This window comes from Lepidothrix coronata, unplaced genomic scaffold, assembly GCF_001604755.1.
Source record: "Lepidothrix coronata isolate B3197 unplaced genomic scaffold, Lepidothrix_coronata-1.0 Scaffold34, whole genome shotgun sequence".
NCBI classification, from domain to species: Eukaryota; Metazoa; Chordata; class Aves; order Passeriformes; family Pipridae; genus Lepidothrix; species Lepidothrix coronata.
This window is the reverse complement of record NW_016690214.1, coordinates 68753-81376: the sequence shown is the minus strand read 5'-3', so window position 1 is coordinate 81376 and position 12624 is coordinate 68753. Positions and strand designations below refer to the sequence as shown.

General features: G+C 62.4%; 1 protein-coding gene across 1 annotated transcript; it reads left to right on the top strand.

Moving 5' to 3' along the window:
• Nucleotides 1-4633: 4633 nt before the first annotated feature.
• On the top strand, nt 4634-8902 carry CBX8 (chromobox 8). The gene is made up of 5 exons (XM_017812163.1): nt 4634-4751; nt 5101-5144; nt 5330-5395; nt 5494-5560; nt 5724-8902. The coding sequence occupies exons 1-5, from the start codon at nt 4683-4685 to the stop codon at nt 6546-6548; spliced, it is 1071 nt and encodes a 356-aa protein (XP_017667652.1). The 5' UTR covers nt 4634-4682; the 3' UTR covers nt 6549-8902.
• Nucleotides 8903-12624: the final 3722 nt, after the last annotated feature.

Here is a 12624-nt window from a genome sequence, read left to right as displayed (position 1 = left end):
GAGACTACCCGAGCGTTCGTGGGTCTGTGCTTCGGGAGAGAACGGCGGCTTCTCTCCCCCGTCGGGACCGCAGAGGGGACCCCTCCCCGCTTTGCCGCGGGTCACAGCACCCGGGGCTCCTGCGGGCGCTCCTGAACCCTCGGTGCGGGGGGGTTCCTGCCCTGATGAACCTTCGATGCGGGCGGGCTGCCCGGGGCGGAGGGGGCGGCAGTGCCCCCCGGGGGTAGCGGGAGCGCCGCCGGTTGCGCGGCGGCCGCAGTCGCCATTTCCAGGAGGACGGTGCCACCTATGGAAAGCACCTGGAATTCACCGGGCCGGCGGGAACGCGCCGGGAAGGTCAGCGTTTCCGTGCGGCATCGTCGGGACGAGCCGCTCTCTGGGCTGGCCCGGGGAGTGTCGGAGGGGCTTGGCTGCCCCGGTCGGCGGGGCCGCCGCTGTCCCTCAGTACCGCCTGCGCCGGGGAAGATGCTCGGCTCGGTCCCGGGGCGGCGGTGGAGCGCGATTGGGGACCAGCCGCGCCGCTGGGCTGCACCTCCTCGGAGCGGTCGCTTCGCCGGCTAACCAAGGCCCCGGTAACCGGGGAATAACGACCGGCGGAGCGGAGAGAGGTTGTTCTGCTCAGGTGCTCGGCAGAGTCCCCGGGGCCGGCATCCTCTCGCTCTCCTGAGTCCGACCACACGGAGGTCCCTCTATGGCCCCGCCAGCCCCCTCCGGTCTCCGGCGAAGGGGCGGCAGCCGTGCCAGGGGTCGGTCCATCGGGGCGCGCTGCCTCCCGTCTCTACTTCACCTCCGGAGCCGCCGGGGAAGTCCTGCCCGGTCACGAATTCGATGCCAAACACCTTGACATGAAAACTTACTCACACGGAAATTCCGGGGCTGGTGCAGCCCCGCGCGGACGCCGCTGCACGGGAACCCCCGAGATCTCCCCTCCCCACACCGGGTACCTCCGCGCTTCCCGGCAGCATCCCCAGCGGCACCTTGGGGTGCTGGTGCCGCAGCTCGGAGCCAGTCTCTGCCTCCCCGATTATCCTCGAGATGCTCGGAAACGAAAAGGCAACATCCCGGGGGCCGGGCTGAGCCCCCAGTCCCGGAAAAGGCCGTGGGCCGGGGGGGGGCCGGCGATGCCGCGGTGTCCTCGGTCCGCGCCCACCCGTCGAGACAGCCTGGTACCGGCCCGGGGGCCGTGAATTTGCCCGAAACTCCTCTCGGCTCCATTCATCCACCAGTGGAGGGAATCGTTTTCCCGCATGGCTCGGGGACGGAACCGAACCGGGAAACACCCAGAGCCGAACCGGTCGGCGGAGCTGACCGGGAACCCGAGTCTGGCCGCCCCGAGTGTGCGGGGGGGTATCCACGCATTCAGGGAGCTCGCGTGGAATGGGGCTCCGGGGCGCACCGTACGCTGCCCGTCGGTACCCGGGCTGCAGGATGCCTTTCCCGGGTCCCGAGGGCCACCCCGGTTGCAGGGTCGGTTCGGGGACGGGCGGGCCCTGGGGCTCTGACAACGGGCGATTTGCTCTGCCCCCGTCCCCCTCGGTGGTCCCACTGTGGGGGCCGTGCTGGGGTCGCCCAGGAGAAGGGTTGTCGACACAGTGGAGAGCGACCGTGGCATAAACGGATATACAAGGAGCACCGGCATCCTCGGCCACCCGGGGAACCGGGTCGGGATCTGGGCTGGATCCTGCCGTCCCTCCACGAGTGGCCGTGGGACGGAGTAGCTTCTGAAGCATGGTCACTGCAGTGCACGGGAGGCGCGGGGGAATGCCCGGCTGCAGTGCGGGAATCGATGGTGCCGGTGTTGGGTTGGAGCCAGGTCCGCCTCGCCGCTCCAGGCTCAGCCGCGCTCGGACACGCGTGCTCGCTCCACCGCCCCACGCGCGACGCCGGAAGGGGCTGCAGCCCCCCGGTTTCGTTGCAAAACTCGTGGCCGTGGAAAACCCCGCACAGCGAGAAACGAGGGGGGAGCCGGGAACTCTGCGCCGCGGCGGCCCGCTGAGCCCCGAGAAATTCATCTCACGAGTGCGTGTTGGGGGAGCGGAGACCCGGCAGCCAAGAGGTGGATTTGGGGTCAAACGGGCAGAAACGGGGTTTGCCGCGCCGGCACACGTCCTCGCCGGGCCGAAGCTGTCCCCGAGTCGGCACCGAGCCCGGGACCCAGAGACCGGGCCGCTGTCTGCGTGGGCGGTGGAGACGCGGGGACGAGCGGCCCCCCCTCGGCCAAGAGCCCGTGGGACGCCCAGGTAGCCCCTGCCGCTGACCTCGGGAGCCTGGAGGGCGGCCCGTGCCCCGGCTCCGCTGCTGCTTCCGTTGGCCCGGCCTGGCAGGGGGGCCCCGCAGCGCCGCCGGCCCCGGGCGAGGGGGTCCCCGGACTCCCTCCGGCAGCGAGAGGAATCGCCCGGCGGAGCCGGGAACAGTCCCGCCCGCCGCTGCCTCATGCCACGGCTCCGGGTCAGCTCCGTCCCGCTTCTTCTTCCGAACCAAGACCCCCACGAGCGGCCGCAGCCCCGGACCCGGCTCACCCACGCGCGGGGGCTCCGGTCGGTTCCCACGCGGCGGCGGCCGCTCCGCGCTGCTTTCCCTGTGCCGTTCTCGTTTACGTCTCGCCTTGTCCCTGCCCCCCCCGCACCGCAGTCGGGGGTGCCGCCCCGGCTCCGCGCGGGTCCCGCGTGGGTTACAGCGGGAGGATGAAGCTATTCCTGCGCTGACGCCCGCACGTGAGGCAGCCGGAACCGCGGCCTCTCGGCTCTGCACACCCACGCGTGGCCGTGGGGCTCCGCGTAGCTCGGCGAAGGGGCAGAGGTGGCTGCTCAGTCGGGAGATCCACAGACTATCGGGGCTCCCGTGCGGCGTCGGTGTGGGGAGACTCGGCCCGGGTCTGCGGTTCCCACGTGTGCCGGGACACCGACAGTCACGGTGCTGGACGAACACCAGCTTCCGCGGGTTGCAGCAGCTCCACGGCCACGGGGATGGGCGCCGCTGCGCCGCCGCGGACGCTGCCCCGGGAGCCCCCAGCAGTGGACGAGACGGCGGCGCCGGCACCGGTCGGGCCGGGGGGTCACGATGCGCTTCCGTCCCCCCGCTGGGCCTTGCGCCCGGTACCGCCGGGTCTCTCCTCTGAGCGGCAGCTTCTCGGGAGCGGGATCCGGTCCGCCGCATCCGTGCCGATTCATGAGCCGCCCCGCGTCCAGCCTTAATTAGCACAGATTAATTCGACATTAACGAAAAACTTCTCGGGACGCAGATCGCCGTGGTCCGGGAGGGCGCGGGGGTTGCTCTCCCCCCCGGCCCGGCCAAGCCACGCAAAAAACGCTTAGCGGGGAGGCTCCCGTGGCGCGGGGTTGCAAGCGTGGTGTGGGAGTCCACGAGAGCCGTGGAATGGGAATCTCCTGCCTCCTCCAGTGAGCGCAGTTAAACGTCGGCCGGGGACGGTGGCAGGAGGGATCTGCCCACCGAGACCGACCCACTACCTCCCGAGTCTCGCGTGGGACTGTGGGGGTCCAGTTGTCAGTGCTCCCCGCGGGGTCCCAGAGCCCCACTCGTGACCGCCGTTGGAGGTCCCTGCCCGCCTGGGTGACGCGGCGGCAGGAGGATGCCCTCGAGAAACAATTCTCCTCGAGGTTCCCGCTGCCGGCCTCGGCGGACCCCGTGTCCCGGAGCTCCCCACCGTAGTCGTGGTCTCATTTACCGGAAGGCAGGCGCAGACCGAAGTCTCCCACGCGTGAGCGCGGCAGCCGCCGAACTCCTTAGGGAAGGGAAAATGAAGGCAGGAAGGAGGAGCAGATCCATGAGAGGTCTTGTCACGAGTGGACGGGGCCGTAGGAGCCCACTCAGCACCGCGCCGTGGTGCTGCGGGTCCCACCCTCGGGGCAGCACCCACCCGCGGCGCTGTCCACGGACACGAAAACCGCTTCACTCAGCAGGAATGGGTTGAAGGGCTGTCCGGCCCCCCCGAGCCCTCCCCCCGAACGGCGCAGGGGGCAGATTTTGACCCTTCCCGCTTGCGGGCGAAAACCGGCCCCGTGAGACCGCCGGTCCCCCAGAGGCTGCACCCATTTCCCGCGACTCGTCGTCCTGACACACGTGTCTCGTTCTCCCGTGGTCGCCTCGGGGAGAAGGCGATGGGTCTCGGGCGGGTTGCAGTGCGGCAGGACGAGAGGCAGAGCCGGTGAGGGGGACCCACGGGGACCCAGTATGCCGGAGCGCCCCCCGCCCCGACACCGCTCCGTTTGTCTGACCACCGGCCGCCGCGCCGGGCCGCGGAAGCCCCCAGTCCGCCCCGTCCAGGTGCCGCGGAAGCCCCCGTCCCGTCCCCGGGGCTGCGGGGCCCACATTCCGCCCCGTCCCCGGGGCTGCCGGAATCTCCCCCCACCCCGTCCCGCTGCCGCGGTCCCCCTTTGTGCTCCGCGTCCCTTCCCGCCCCCCCGGGGCCGCCCCCCCGAGCGGGGCGTGTCCCGGGGGCGTGTCCCGGGGGCGTGTCCCCCGCGGCGGCCCCTCCCCGCGGCCATCGGGACGCGCCGCACGTCGGCGGGCGGGGCGCGGCGGGGCCAATGCGGCGCGGGCGGAATATTCCACCCGGCTCCGGCGGCGGCGGGCGCGGGGGGGCCTCGGTGACGTCAGCGGGCGGAGTATTATGGTCTGGGCTGCGCCGGGGCCGCCCCTGCGCTGCGAGCGGCCGCGTAAACATGGAGCTCTCGGCCGTCGGGGAGCGCGTCTTCGCGGCCGAGGCCCTGCTCAAGCGCCGCATCCGCAAAGTAGGTGCCCCCCGCGCCCCCCCCGCGCCGCGCCCCCGGCCCCCCGCGCCCCGGCCCCGGCCCGCTGCGGGCGGCTCTGTCTCCCTCCGCCGCGGGGCGGGCTCCGCTCCGCCGCTCCCGCCCTCCGCGCCCCGCGCATGGGGGGGGTTTGTGTTAAATCCGCGCCCGGGGGGGTGTGTGTGCTGTGTTAAATCCGCGTTATTTTTCATTGTTGCATCCCCCTCCCCGCGCCCCCCCCTCCCGTGTTCCGCTCCATGCGTGGGGCGTTGCGGGGGGACCTTTGTTGCGGGGCGGTTTTATCGCGGTTTTCGCTCCGCGCATATTTATTTTCCTCGCTTCCCATCCGCAGGGCCGCATGGAATATCTGGTCAAATGGAAGGGCTGGTCGCAGAAGTAAGTCGCCCGTGGGGCCCGGGGGTCTGCAGCAGGGGCCGGGGGGATGCTGGCTGCACCCCCACTCCCCCTTTGTGCCAGAATGCGAACTGGGTCCCTCCTTTTATGCCCCTGTTTTTTTATTTTATTTATTTTGTCCTTTGCTGGCTCTGCTCACGCTCTCCTCTCTCTCCGTGCCCCCCCAGGTACAGCACTTGGGAACCCGAGGAAAACATCCTGGATGCCCGGCTGCTCGCAGCCTTCGAGGAGAGGTACAAGGCCTTTACAAGCTGTAGCAGTTGTGCTTGTAAATATGTTGCTGTCTTGTAGCTATGCTGAATTGAAGCTTTGGTTCTTTTAACACCTCTAGGGAGCGAGAAATGGAACTTTACGGGCCCAAAAAGCGAGGCCCCAAGCCCAAAACCTTCCTGCTAAAGGTAAGGAGGCCGGAGCCCACATGTGAGGGCTGCACGCCACAGCGAGGGGCTCTTTCTGGCCCCTTTGGAGGATGCTCCCCTCAAAGGTGGCCTCTTGTAAGTTGTAATTATGCAGCCGGATGGCAGGATAATAAAGTCACCGGGTGATTTATCTTCTTTGCAGGCCCAGGCAAAAGCCAAAGCCAAAACCTATGAATTCCGCAGTGACTCTTCCAGGGGGATCCGGGTGCCATATCCCGGCAGGTCCCCCCAGGAGCTGGGCTCCACGTCCCGGGCTAGGGAAGGACTGAGAAACATAGCCCTGGCCCCCCAGGGCAGTTCCAGCACCAGCACCCCCAAGGGAGACAGCATCCGGGACCGGGTGATCCGTGTGGAGGAGAAACCCGGGGAGACCCCCAAAAAGAGAGGCCCGAAGCCCAGGAAGGAGCTTTACAAGGACCTGGCGGAGACTCTGGATGCCTCCAAGAGGAAACTGGGGGACCCGGGGGACAAGGTGGGGGACTACCTGAAGGCCAGGAAGATGGAGGAGGCTGCGACGGGGGCGGCCAAGTTTGGCTCGGGACACAGCGTGATCCAGCTGGCCCGGCGGCAGGAGCCCGACCTGCCCGGCGCCCTGCCCGGCCCCAACCGCGCCGAGGCGGGCGCCGAGACCTTCCCCCCGCGCCTGGCCAAGCACCGCGCGGACTTTCTGGACCCCAAGGGGCAGGGGGGGCTGGACCCCGGCGGGCCCAAGCTCCTGCACGGCGCGGTGAACCCGGGCAGCGTGGGCAGCCTGTACCGCGATGGCGTGGGGGGCCCGGCGGGGCGACCCTCCCTCATCGCCAGGATCCCCGTCTCCAGGATCCTGGGGGACCCCGAGGAGGAGTCCTGGAGCCCCTCTCTCAACAACCTGGAGAAGGTGGTGGTAACTGATGTGACCTCTAACTTTTTGACCGTCACCATCAAGGAGAGCAGCACGGACCAAGGATTCTTTAAGGAGAAGCGATGAGTTTGGTGGAGGTGGTGCTGGGGTTTTCTTCAGTCAGATCCAGACAAAAGCTTGGTTAGAGCTTGGTGGGCCTCTCTTCTTTTTTTTTTTTTTTTTTTTTTTTTTCTTTTAAAATTTTTTTCTTTTTTTTTTTTTTTTTTTTTTTTTTTTTTTTTCCTTTAAAATTTTTTTCTTTTTTTTTTTTCTTTTGTTTTTGGTCCTGGAGAGAATTTAGAAACTGTCCTAAATTCATTAACTCATTCTTTTGTTTTTGTTTGGTTTTTTTTTTTCACGTCTTACATTTCGTTGGAAAGATTATCTCTAGAGTTATATTTTCTATTAGATGTAAATATGTTATTTAAGAAAAAATGCTTATATATATATCTATATATATATATTTCAACTCTGAGTTGTTTTATTTAAATGGAGACAACAGTGACTGCTCAGTTGCTCCTAGAAGGGACAATAAAACTGAGAACTAACGAGTTCACGCATCTGCCGCAGGAGCCGGTGTACATAACGGTGTTCATAGCTAAGTATGTGCTGGGTTTTTTTAACTATTATTTTTCATATGATGCTATGGATGGTGGAGGGGGACGTGTTGCTCCCTCGGAGGGCGAAGTGCCCGGATTTCTTGATTGTGATTTAAGGTGTTGCTTGTACAATCAAGTGTGCTGTGTCCAGAACTGTTGCCCTTGACAGTTGACGTGAGCACTTGAATTCACAGTGTTGTTGGGGATGGGGCGTTTCCAGTCTAACAAAAAAAGTAATGTCGCTACAAAGTCGGGGCGGGGAAAAGCAGAAATCCATAAAAAGGCTAAAAGTATTGGAGTATTAACTTGAATTCCCTTTTCTTGCAGAGGAGAGGAGGTCTGTGTGTGTAAGGTTCCTGAGGGGTGATACTGAAATGCACTTTAATAGAGTTGTCGTAGCAGCTGTGGGAGATGGGACTGAGCTGAGAATCTGTTTTCATTTTGTCTGGTCGCTTGATTCTGTTCCCCCACCCACTAAAAACAAAAAAACCCCAACAAAACCCCCCTCTGTTTACATTCTTGAAATGCCAGAGAGGTTGGGGAGGGAGCATCTCACTGCCCATATTTAGTTACTTTATTCTGCTATAGAAAGTGGATTATTATTATTTTTATTCTCAATCACAGTTTACTTCAGACTGTTGGAAGACTCCCGATAAAGTGTTTTGTAATACCCACATCCCTGACAAATCCCAGAGCCACCTTTATGCAGTCAGAGACAATAAATATTTCCCTTTCCTTACGCTGGTTAAACAATAGCCAAGAGGCAAAATATTCCCGTGTGGAGCAGCCCCGCCGGCTTGGATGGATTTTTTGCCGGATTTGCCTGTGGGATTCCTCCCAGAACTGGGATTCTTCCCCGGCTGGGGCAGGGAGGGTCTCATGGCCCTGGAGGAGGTGCAGCAGTTTCCCTGCTGGTGGGGGTTGCTCCCCCAGCTCAGCCACAGCGTGGCACAGAGGGGAGAGTGGGACCGTGCCCGGGTTGTGGTTTGGCTGAGATGGAGCAGGTGGCCCTGTCCCGACACCTTGCTCTGGGCATCACTCAGATGGGAAGCACAAACCTGGCAGTGCCTGAGGGCTGAACTGGGCCAGGTTCCCCTTGTCCCTGGGCTCCTGAAGGCTCCTGACTCAGGGGGCTCATAGGGAGTGACCACCAGGGAGCCTGAGAGTGGGGAAGGGGCTGGGCAAGGGGCACCCCTTCACTGTGGGGCCCATCGGCAGCTCCACCTTGTCCAGTCCCCTTCCCCATCCTTTCGGGACCCATGAGCTGCCTGGTAGGAGGATGCTGGATTGGCTGTGCAAAGGGAGCCATGGTGTCTGAGAATTCAGTTTGCTTTTCCTTTTTATTTTTTATTTTTTTTTGGAGGCATATTTTTGTAAAATTGAGATTTTTAACTTGGTTTGTACGAGGAAGCGAGGTGCTGGTCCCGGTGCCAGCGCCGACATGGGACACGGGTGGTGTTGGAGGATGATGAGGGGGTTGAGCTGTCTGTCCTCCCGCTGCCCCCAAAGCCCGAGGATCCTTCCCTTTGCAAAGAGCCTGGAGCCGCTCCTGCCCTGTCGGGGCTTCGCTCCAGCCCCGTGTCCGTGTGTGTCCCGACACACCTGGAGCAAACCGTACCTGTGGGTGTATATGTGTGTCTGTACATAGCGACGTGTATCCTGCGTGTGTGTGTGTGCGGGTGTGCGCGTGGGAATTATTTAAATCTAAGACTTGTACAAAAACGATTTGGCTAAATCTCAGTCTCAGAAGTGAAGCTTAACTACGTGTCTTCTGCCAGCCGTGAATGTCCATTTGAGACCTGCTTTTTATGTCAGTTTAAATATATACTTTGTAAATAGAAACGTGTCTGGCTTCCCTTTGTGGTCCCGGGGCGAGGGGGTCTGTGTGGCCGGGGGGTGCCCGGGAGCACCGTGTGGTGTGTGCTGTGGCCCCGACGGGACGGGTGGCCCCTCCATACAAGGAATCGTGGTTGTAAGGGCCTGGGGCCGGCACCCGAAGGGACGGGGGGAGTCGGGGGCGCCCCCGGACGCAGGTGACACCGGGCCGGGCGTCCCCCCGGAGGTCCTGCGCTGCCCGGACGGGGTGGTGGCGGGAGCCGTGAGTGATTCCCGTCCGAGGAACAGCGCCGGGGCCGCCGCTCCGGTACCGGGTCGGGCCCCGGCGCTGCCCGGTGCCGCGGCGCTCTGCCCTCCCGACGGGGCGGGCGGGGGTGCGGGTCGGGGTGCGGCGGCCCCTGCCCGGCGAGCTCGGCCTTTGTGTGCAAACCCGCCCCGGCCGCGGAGGCGGGGGGGAGCGCGGGGCGGGGGGTTTGGTGGGTTTTTTAAGCCGTGTCCTCATTAACCTCCTTTTTCTGCTCGGGCGGGTGGGGCGCGGACCCCGCGCCGCGGGAGCTGCCAGCGCCGCGGAGGAGCGGGAGGAAGGGCCGCACAATGGCGCCTTTCTCCCCCGGCCCGGCGGGGGGGCCCGTTCACACGGACCGCGGGGCCCCGCGGGGTGGGCGTGGGGGCGGGGGTTGGGACGGGGCGGGGGGCGTTCGGCTGCCGGGGCTCGGCTCCCGCCCGACGGCAATCCCGACGGCGGAGCCCCGGGGCCGCCGCCCGCGCCCTTCCGCGGCCGCGCAGCGCCCTCCGTGGGCCAGGCCGGCCCGGCGCGTCCCGCGAACCCCGGCGGGTCCCGGTCCCGGTGGAACGGTCAGAAGCACCTGACCGTGAGCTCCCCGCCGGTGCAGACACAGCTCCAGCCGGGGAGCCTGCGGCCAGGAGGGGCCGCGTCCTGCCCGCACCCCCGGAGGGAAGTAAGGGGCGTTCCCCCGCTCCGGTTCCCCGGCTCCTGTTCCCCCCCGCCTCGCACATCCCCATCCCGGCCCCGCGGCAGCCCCGGCCGAGCACACGGTGCCCCGGGGACGCGGTGGCCTCAGGCGATGTCCGGGGAGGGGGGCGGGGGCGCTCCCAGAGCAGTGACCACACGAGGCTGAAAAGTTTAAAAAAATATTTATTGATATGCTAAAAAAGAACAGTGGAAAAGTTACACGAAAGTCCCCACCCGACGTAACCATCTCCTAGTGTTTTCCTGCAAATAAATTAAAAGCAGCCTAGAGCTGGGGGCTACACTAGCGTTAGCGTCCAGGAACACTGGAAAACAGCACAGGGAACGCAAGCGAGGGGCCAGGAGGGGCCGGGAGGCTTGGGGGGGAGCAGGACCAGCACCCGGCCCTGCTCCCACAGCCCTCATGCTTTCCCAGGGCAATAACATCTCCGACTTTTGTTCTTGGAAAATAAAAGCAAACAAACAGCTGCAGTTTAAAGCAATTATAAGTGTCATACAGGACCGATTTGGCTCTCTCTTTAATTAAAACGTACAAATCAGAGCAGTGACTGGCACAAGTTACAAGAACAATTGTTTGTTTTCACCCATTCCTCAATTTCTGCCAGTAAACCCCTTCTCCTGGCTCTGGAGCCCTTCACACTCAGGCACACACCAGCGCAGAAACTCAACACAAACCAAACCCCTAAACTATCTCCATCTCTCCATGAACTCCAGGTATTTTTTTGGTACAAAATATATATATAAAAATAGACTCAGTTTCTCGGGAAGATGGCTGAATCAGCCACCTCTTCCAGTCCAATGGAAAAAACAAGGATGCTTAACCAGATTACGCCTGGAGAAAATATCCATTCAATATACAAATACTGCAGGACTTTCCACATCGGAAACGACTTAGAAAATGACAAGTGACAAACCTGCAATTGCCTGTCTGATACCTGGCTGAACACACCAACCCATAGCAGCAAACTCAAAAAAAAGGGGAGGGGGGGGAAAAAGTACACCTTGAATCCTAATGGACCCTGGTGCAAACCAGGGTCTGCACCAGCTTCCAACCCCTGCCCACAAAAGATTCCAATAAATCACTCACATGATGTGCCTTTGGGAGGCAAACTCCAATGGGAACCGTGTGGTCAGACACCCTAGCACTGCTGGGAGAACCTGGAACACCGGCTCAGGAAGGGGTTAGGGAAGAAACATGCAGGGAGTTGAAGGTCAGAAAAAATCCTGGATTATCATTTTCACCATCCTTAGACCTTTGGAATCAAACCAGCTGGTCAGCAAAAGGCACAATAGCAAGTGATCACAGCAGAGTCCCACGCTGCTGGAAGGGGACCTACCTGGGAAGGGTGGGTGATGGAGGGTTGCTGTCAGGATACCCCTGGGCACAAGCTCAGGCCCAATGACTTTTTGTCCAGTCAGGAGCAAGCCCCCACATGGAGAAACACGTGGGAGCTTTGATGAGGGCTCTGGAGGGAGCAGCAAGCTCAGAGCTGGCGTGCAGCCAGCACAGCACCCGCTCTCACAGCTCATCTCCTGCCCTCTCACAGCTGCTTGGGGTCTCCTCAGATGTCTTTTCCCCCTCGGGGAAACCAATCTCCACATCCTATTGCTGCAGGCAAGAGCATCCCTGCTGAGCCGGCTTCCCCTCTGGGGGCACCCCTCAGCAGGGCTCTGTGTGACAGCCCCGTGTCTCACTGGGGACCAGGACACCTCTCCCCACGGGTGTCACAGTGGCCCTGGGACCCTGCAGCCACCCCGCTTTGCATAGGCACAAACCTGTGGTGGGACCGGTGTCGCAGACAAGGCTGAGATAAGGACGGTCCAAAAGGCACATCATTGATCAGTTTGGATTTGCAAAGGCCAAGTAGCAAACATTTGGTGTGTGGGGCAGAGTGTCACCCCTGCGCTCCTAGATTCCTTGATTCTACTCCCAAAACACTCCTATCCCCAGCACAAGAGCCCAGTACAGACCATGCCTAGGACACTGGTTTCTGTTGACACAGGACAAAGTTCCTTGGAGGTCGTTTGGCAAAGCAAAAGACTAGAAGGTAAACCAGGACAGATTGTGACATTTTGGCATCGTGGAGCTTGACAGAAACTGTCCTTGGGAACCTCTTCCATGGCTAATGTTCCCTTCTCTCCCCTCAGCCCCTTCCCCCACAGAACAACACACAGTGTGGTGCTGGGGGTCGTGTGTCCCCTGCCCCAGGCTGTCCAGGGGACATTCCAGGCTGTGCTGAGGCAGAGCTGGGTCTGCCTGAGAAACCTGTACAGGTCCTGCAGTGAGGCACCATCCGCCTCCACCCACCCCACATCACACCATGCTCAGCTACACAACACAAAACTCAAACCACAACCCACAGGACAGCTGGGGATTAAATCTGAAAGCGGAGGGAGAGCATTTCTGGAGCATTTCTGCCCAGGCAGAGCCTGCAGCCGCCGCTCAGGGAACAGCAATCCAGCCATCCCTGACCAGCAGGCAGCACGGGCAGGGTTTCCTTCACCTGAGACCGGCCCCGCTGCCAGGCAGTGGCAGCAGCTGTGATGGTGGGGGGGCTGCTGTGTCGGGGGTGCGGGTCAGAAGTACCTGTACCCCCAGTTTGGTCCATGTATCACTCCTGTGTGAGGACACTGTGAGTGGCCCTGCCTGTGGCAAAGAGAGATGCCTGTCCTGGTGCCAGGTCAGTCTCCTGGTGACCCCCTGGTGGGGCATCCCTTTGGGGGGACCTCCAAACCA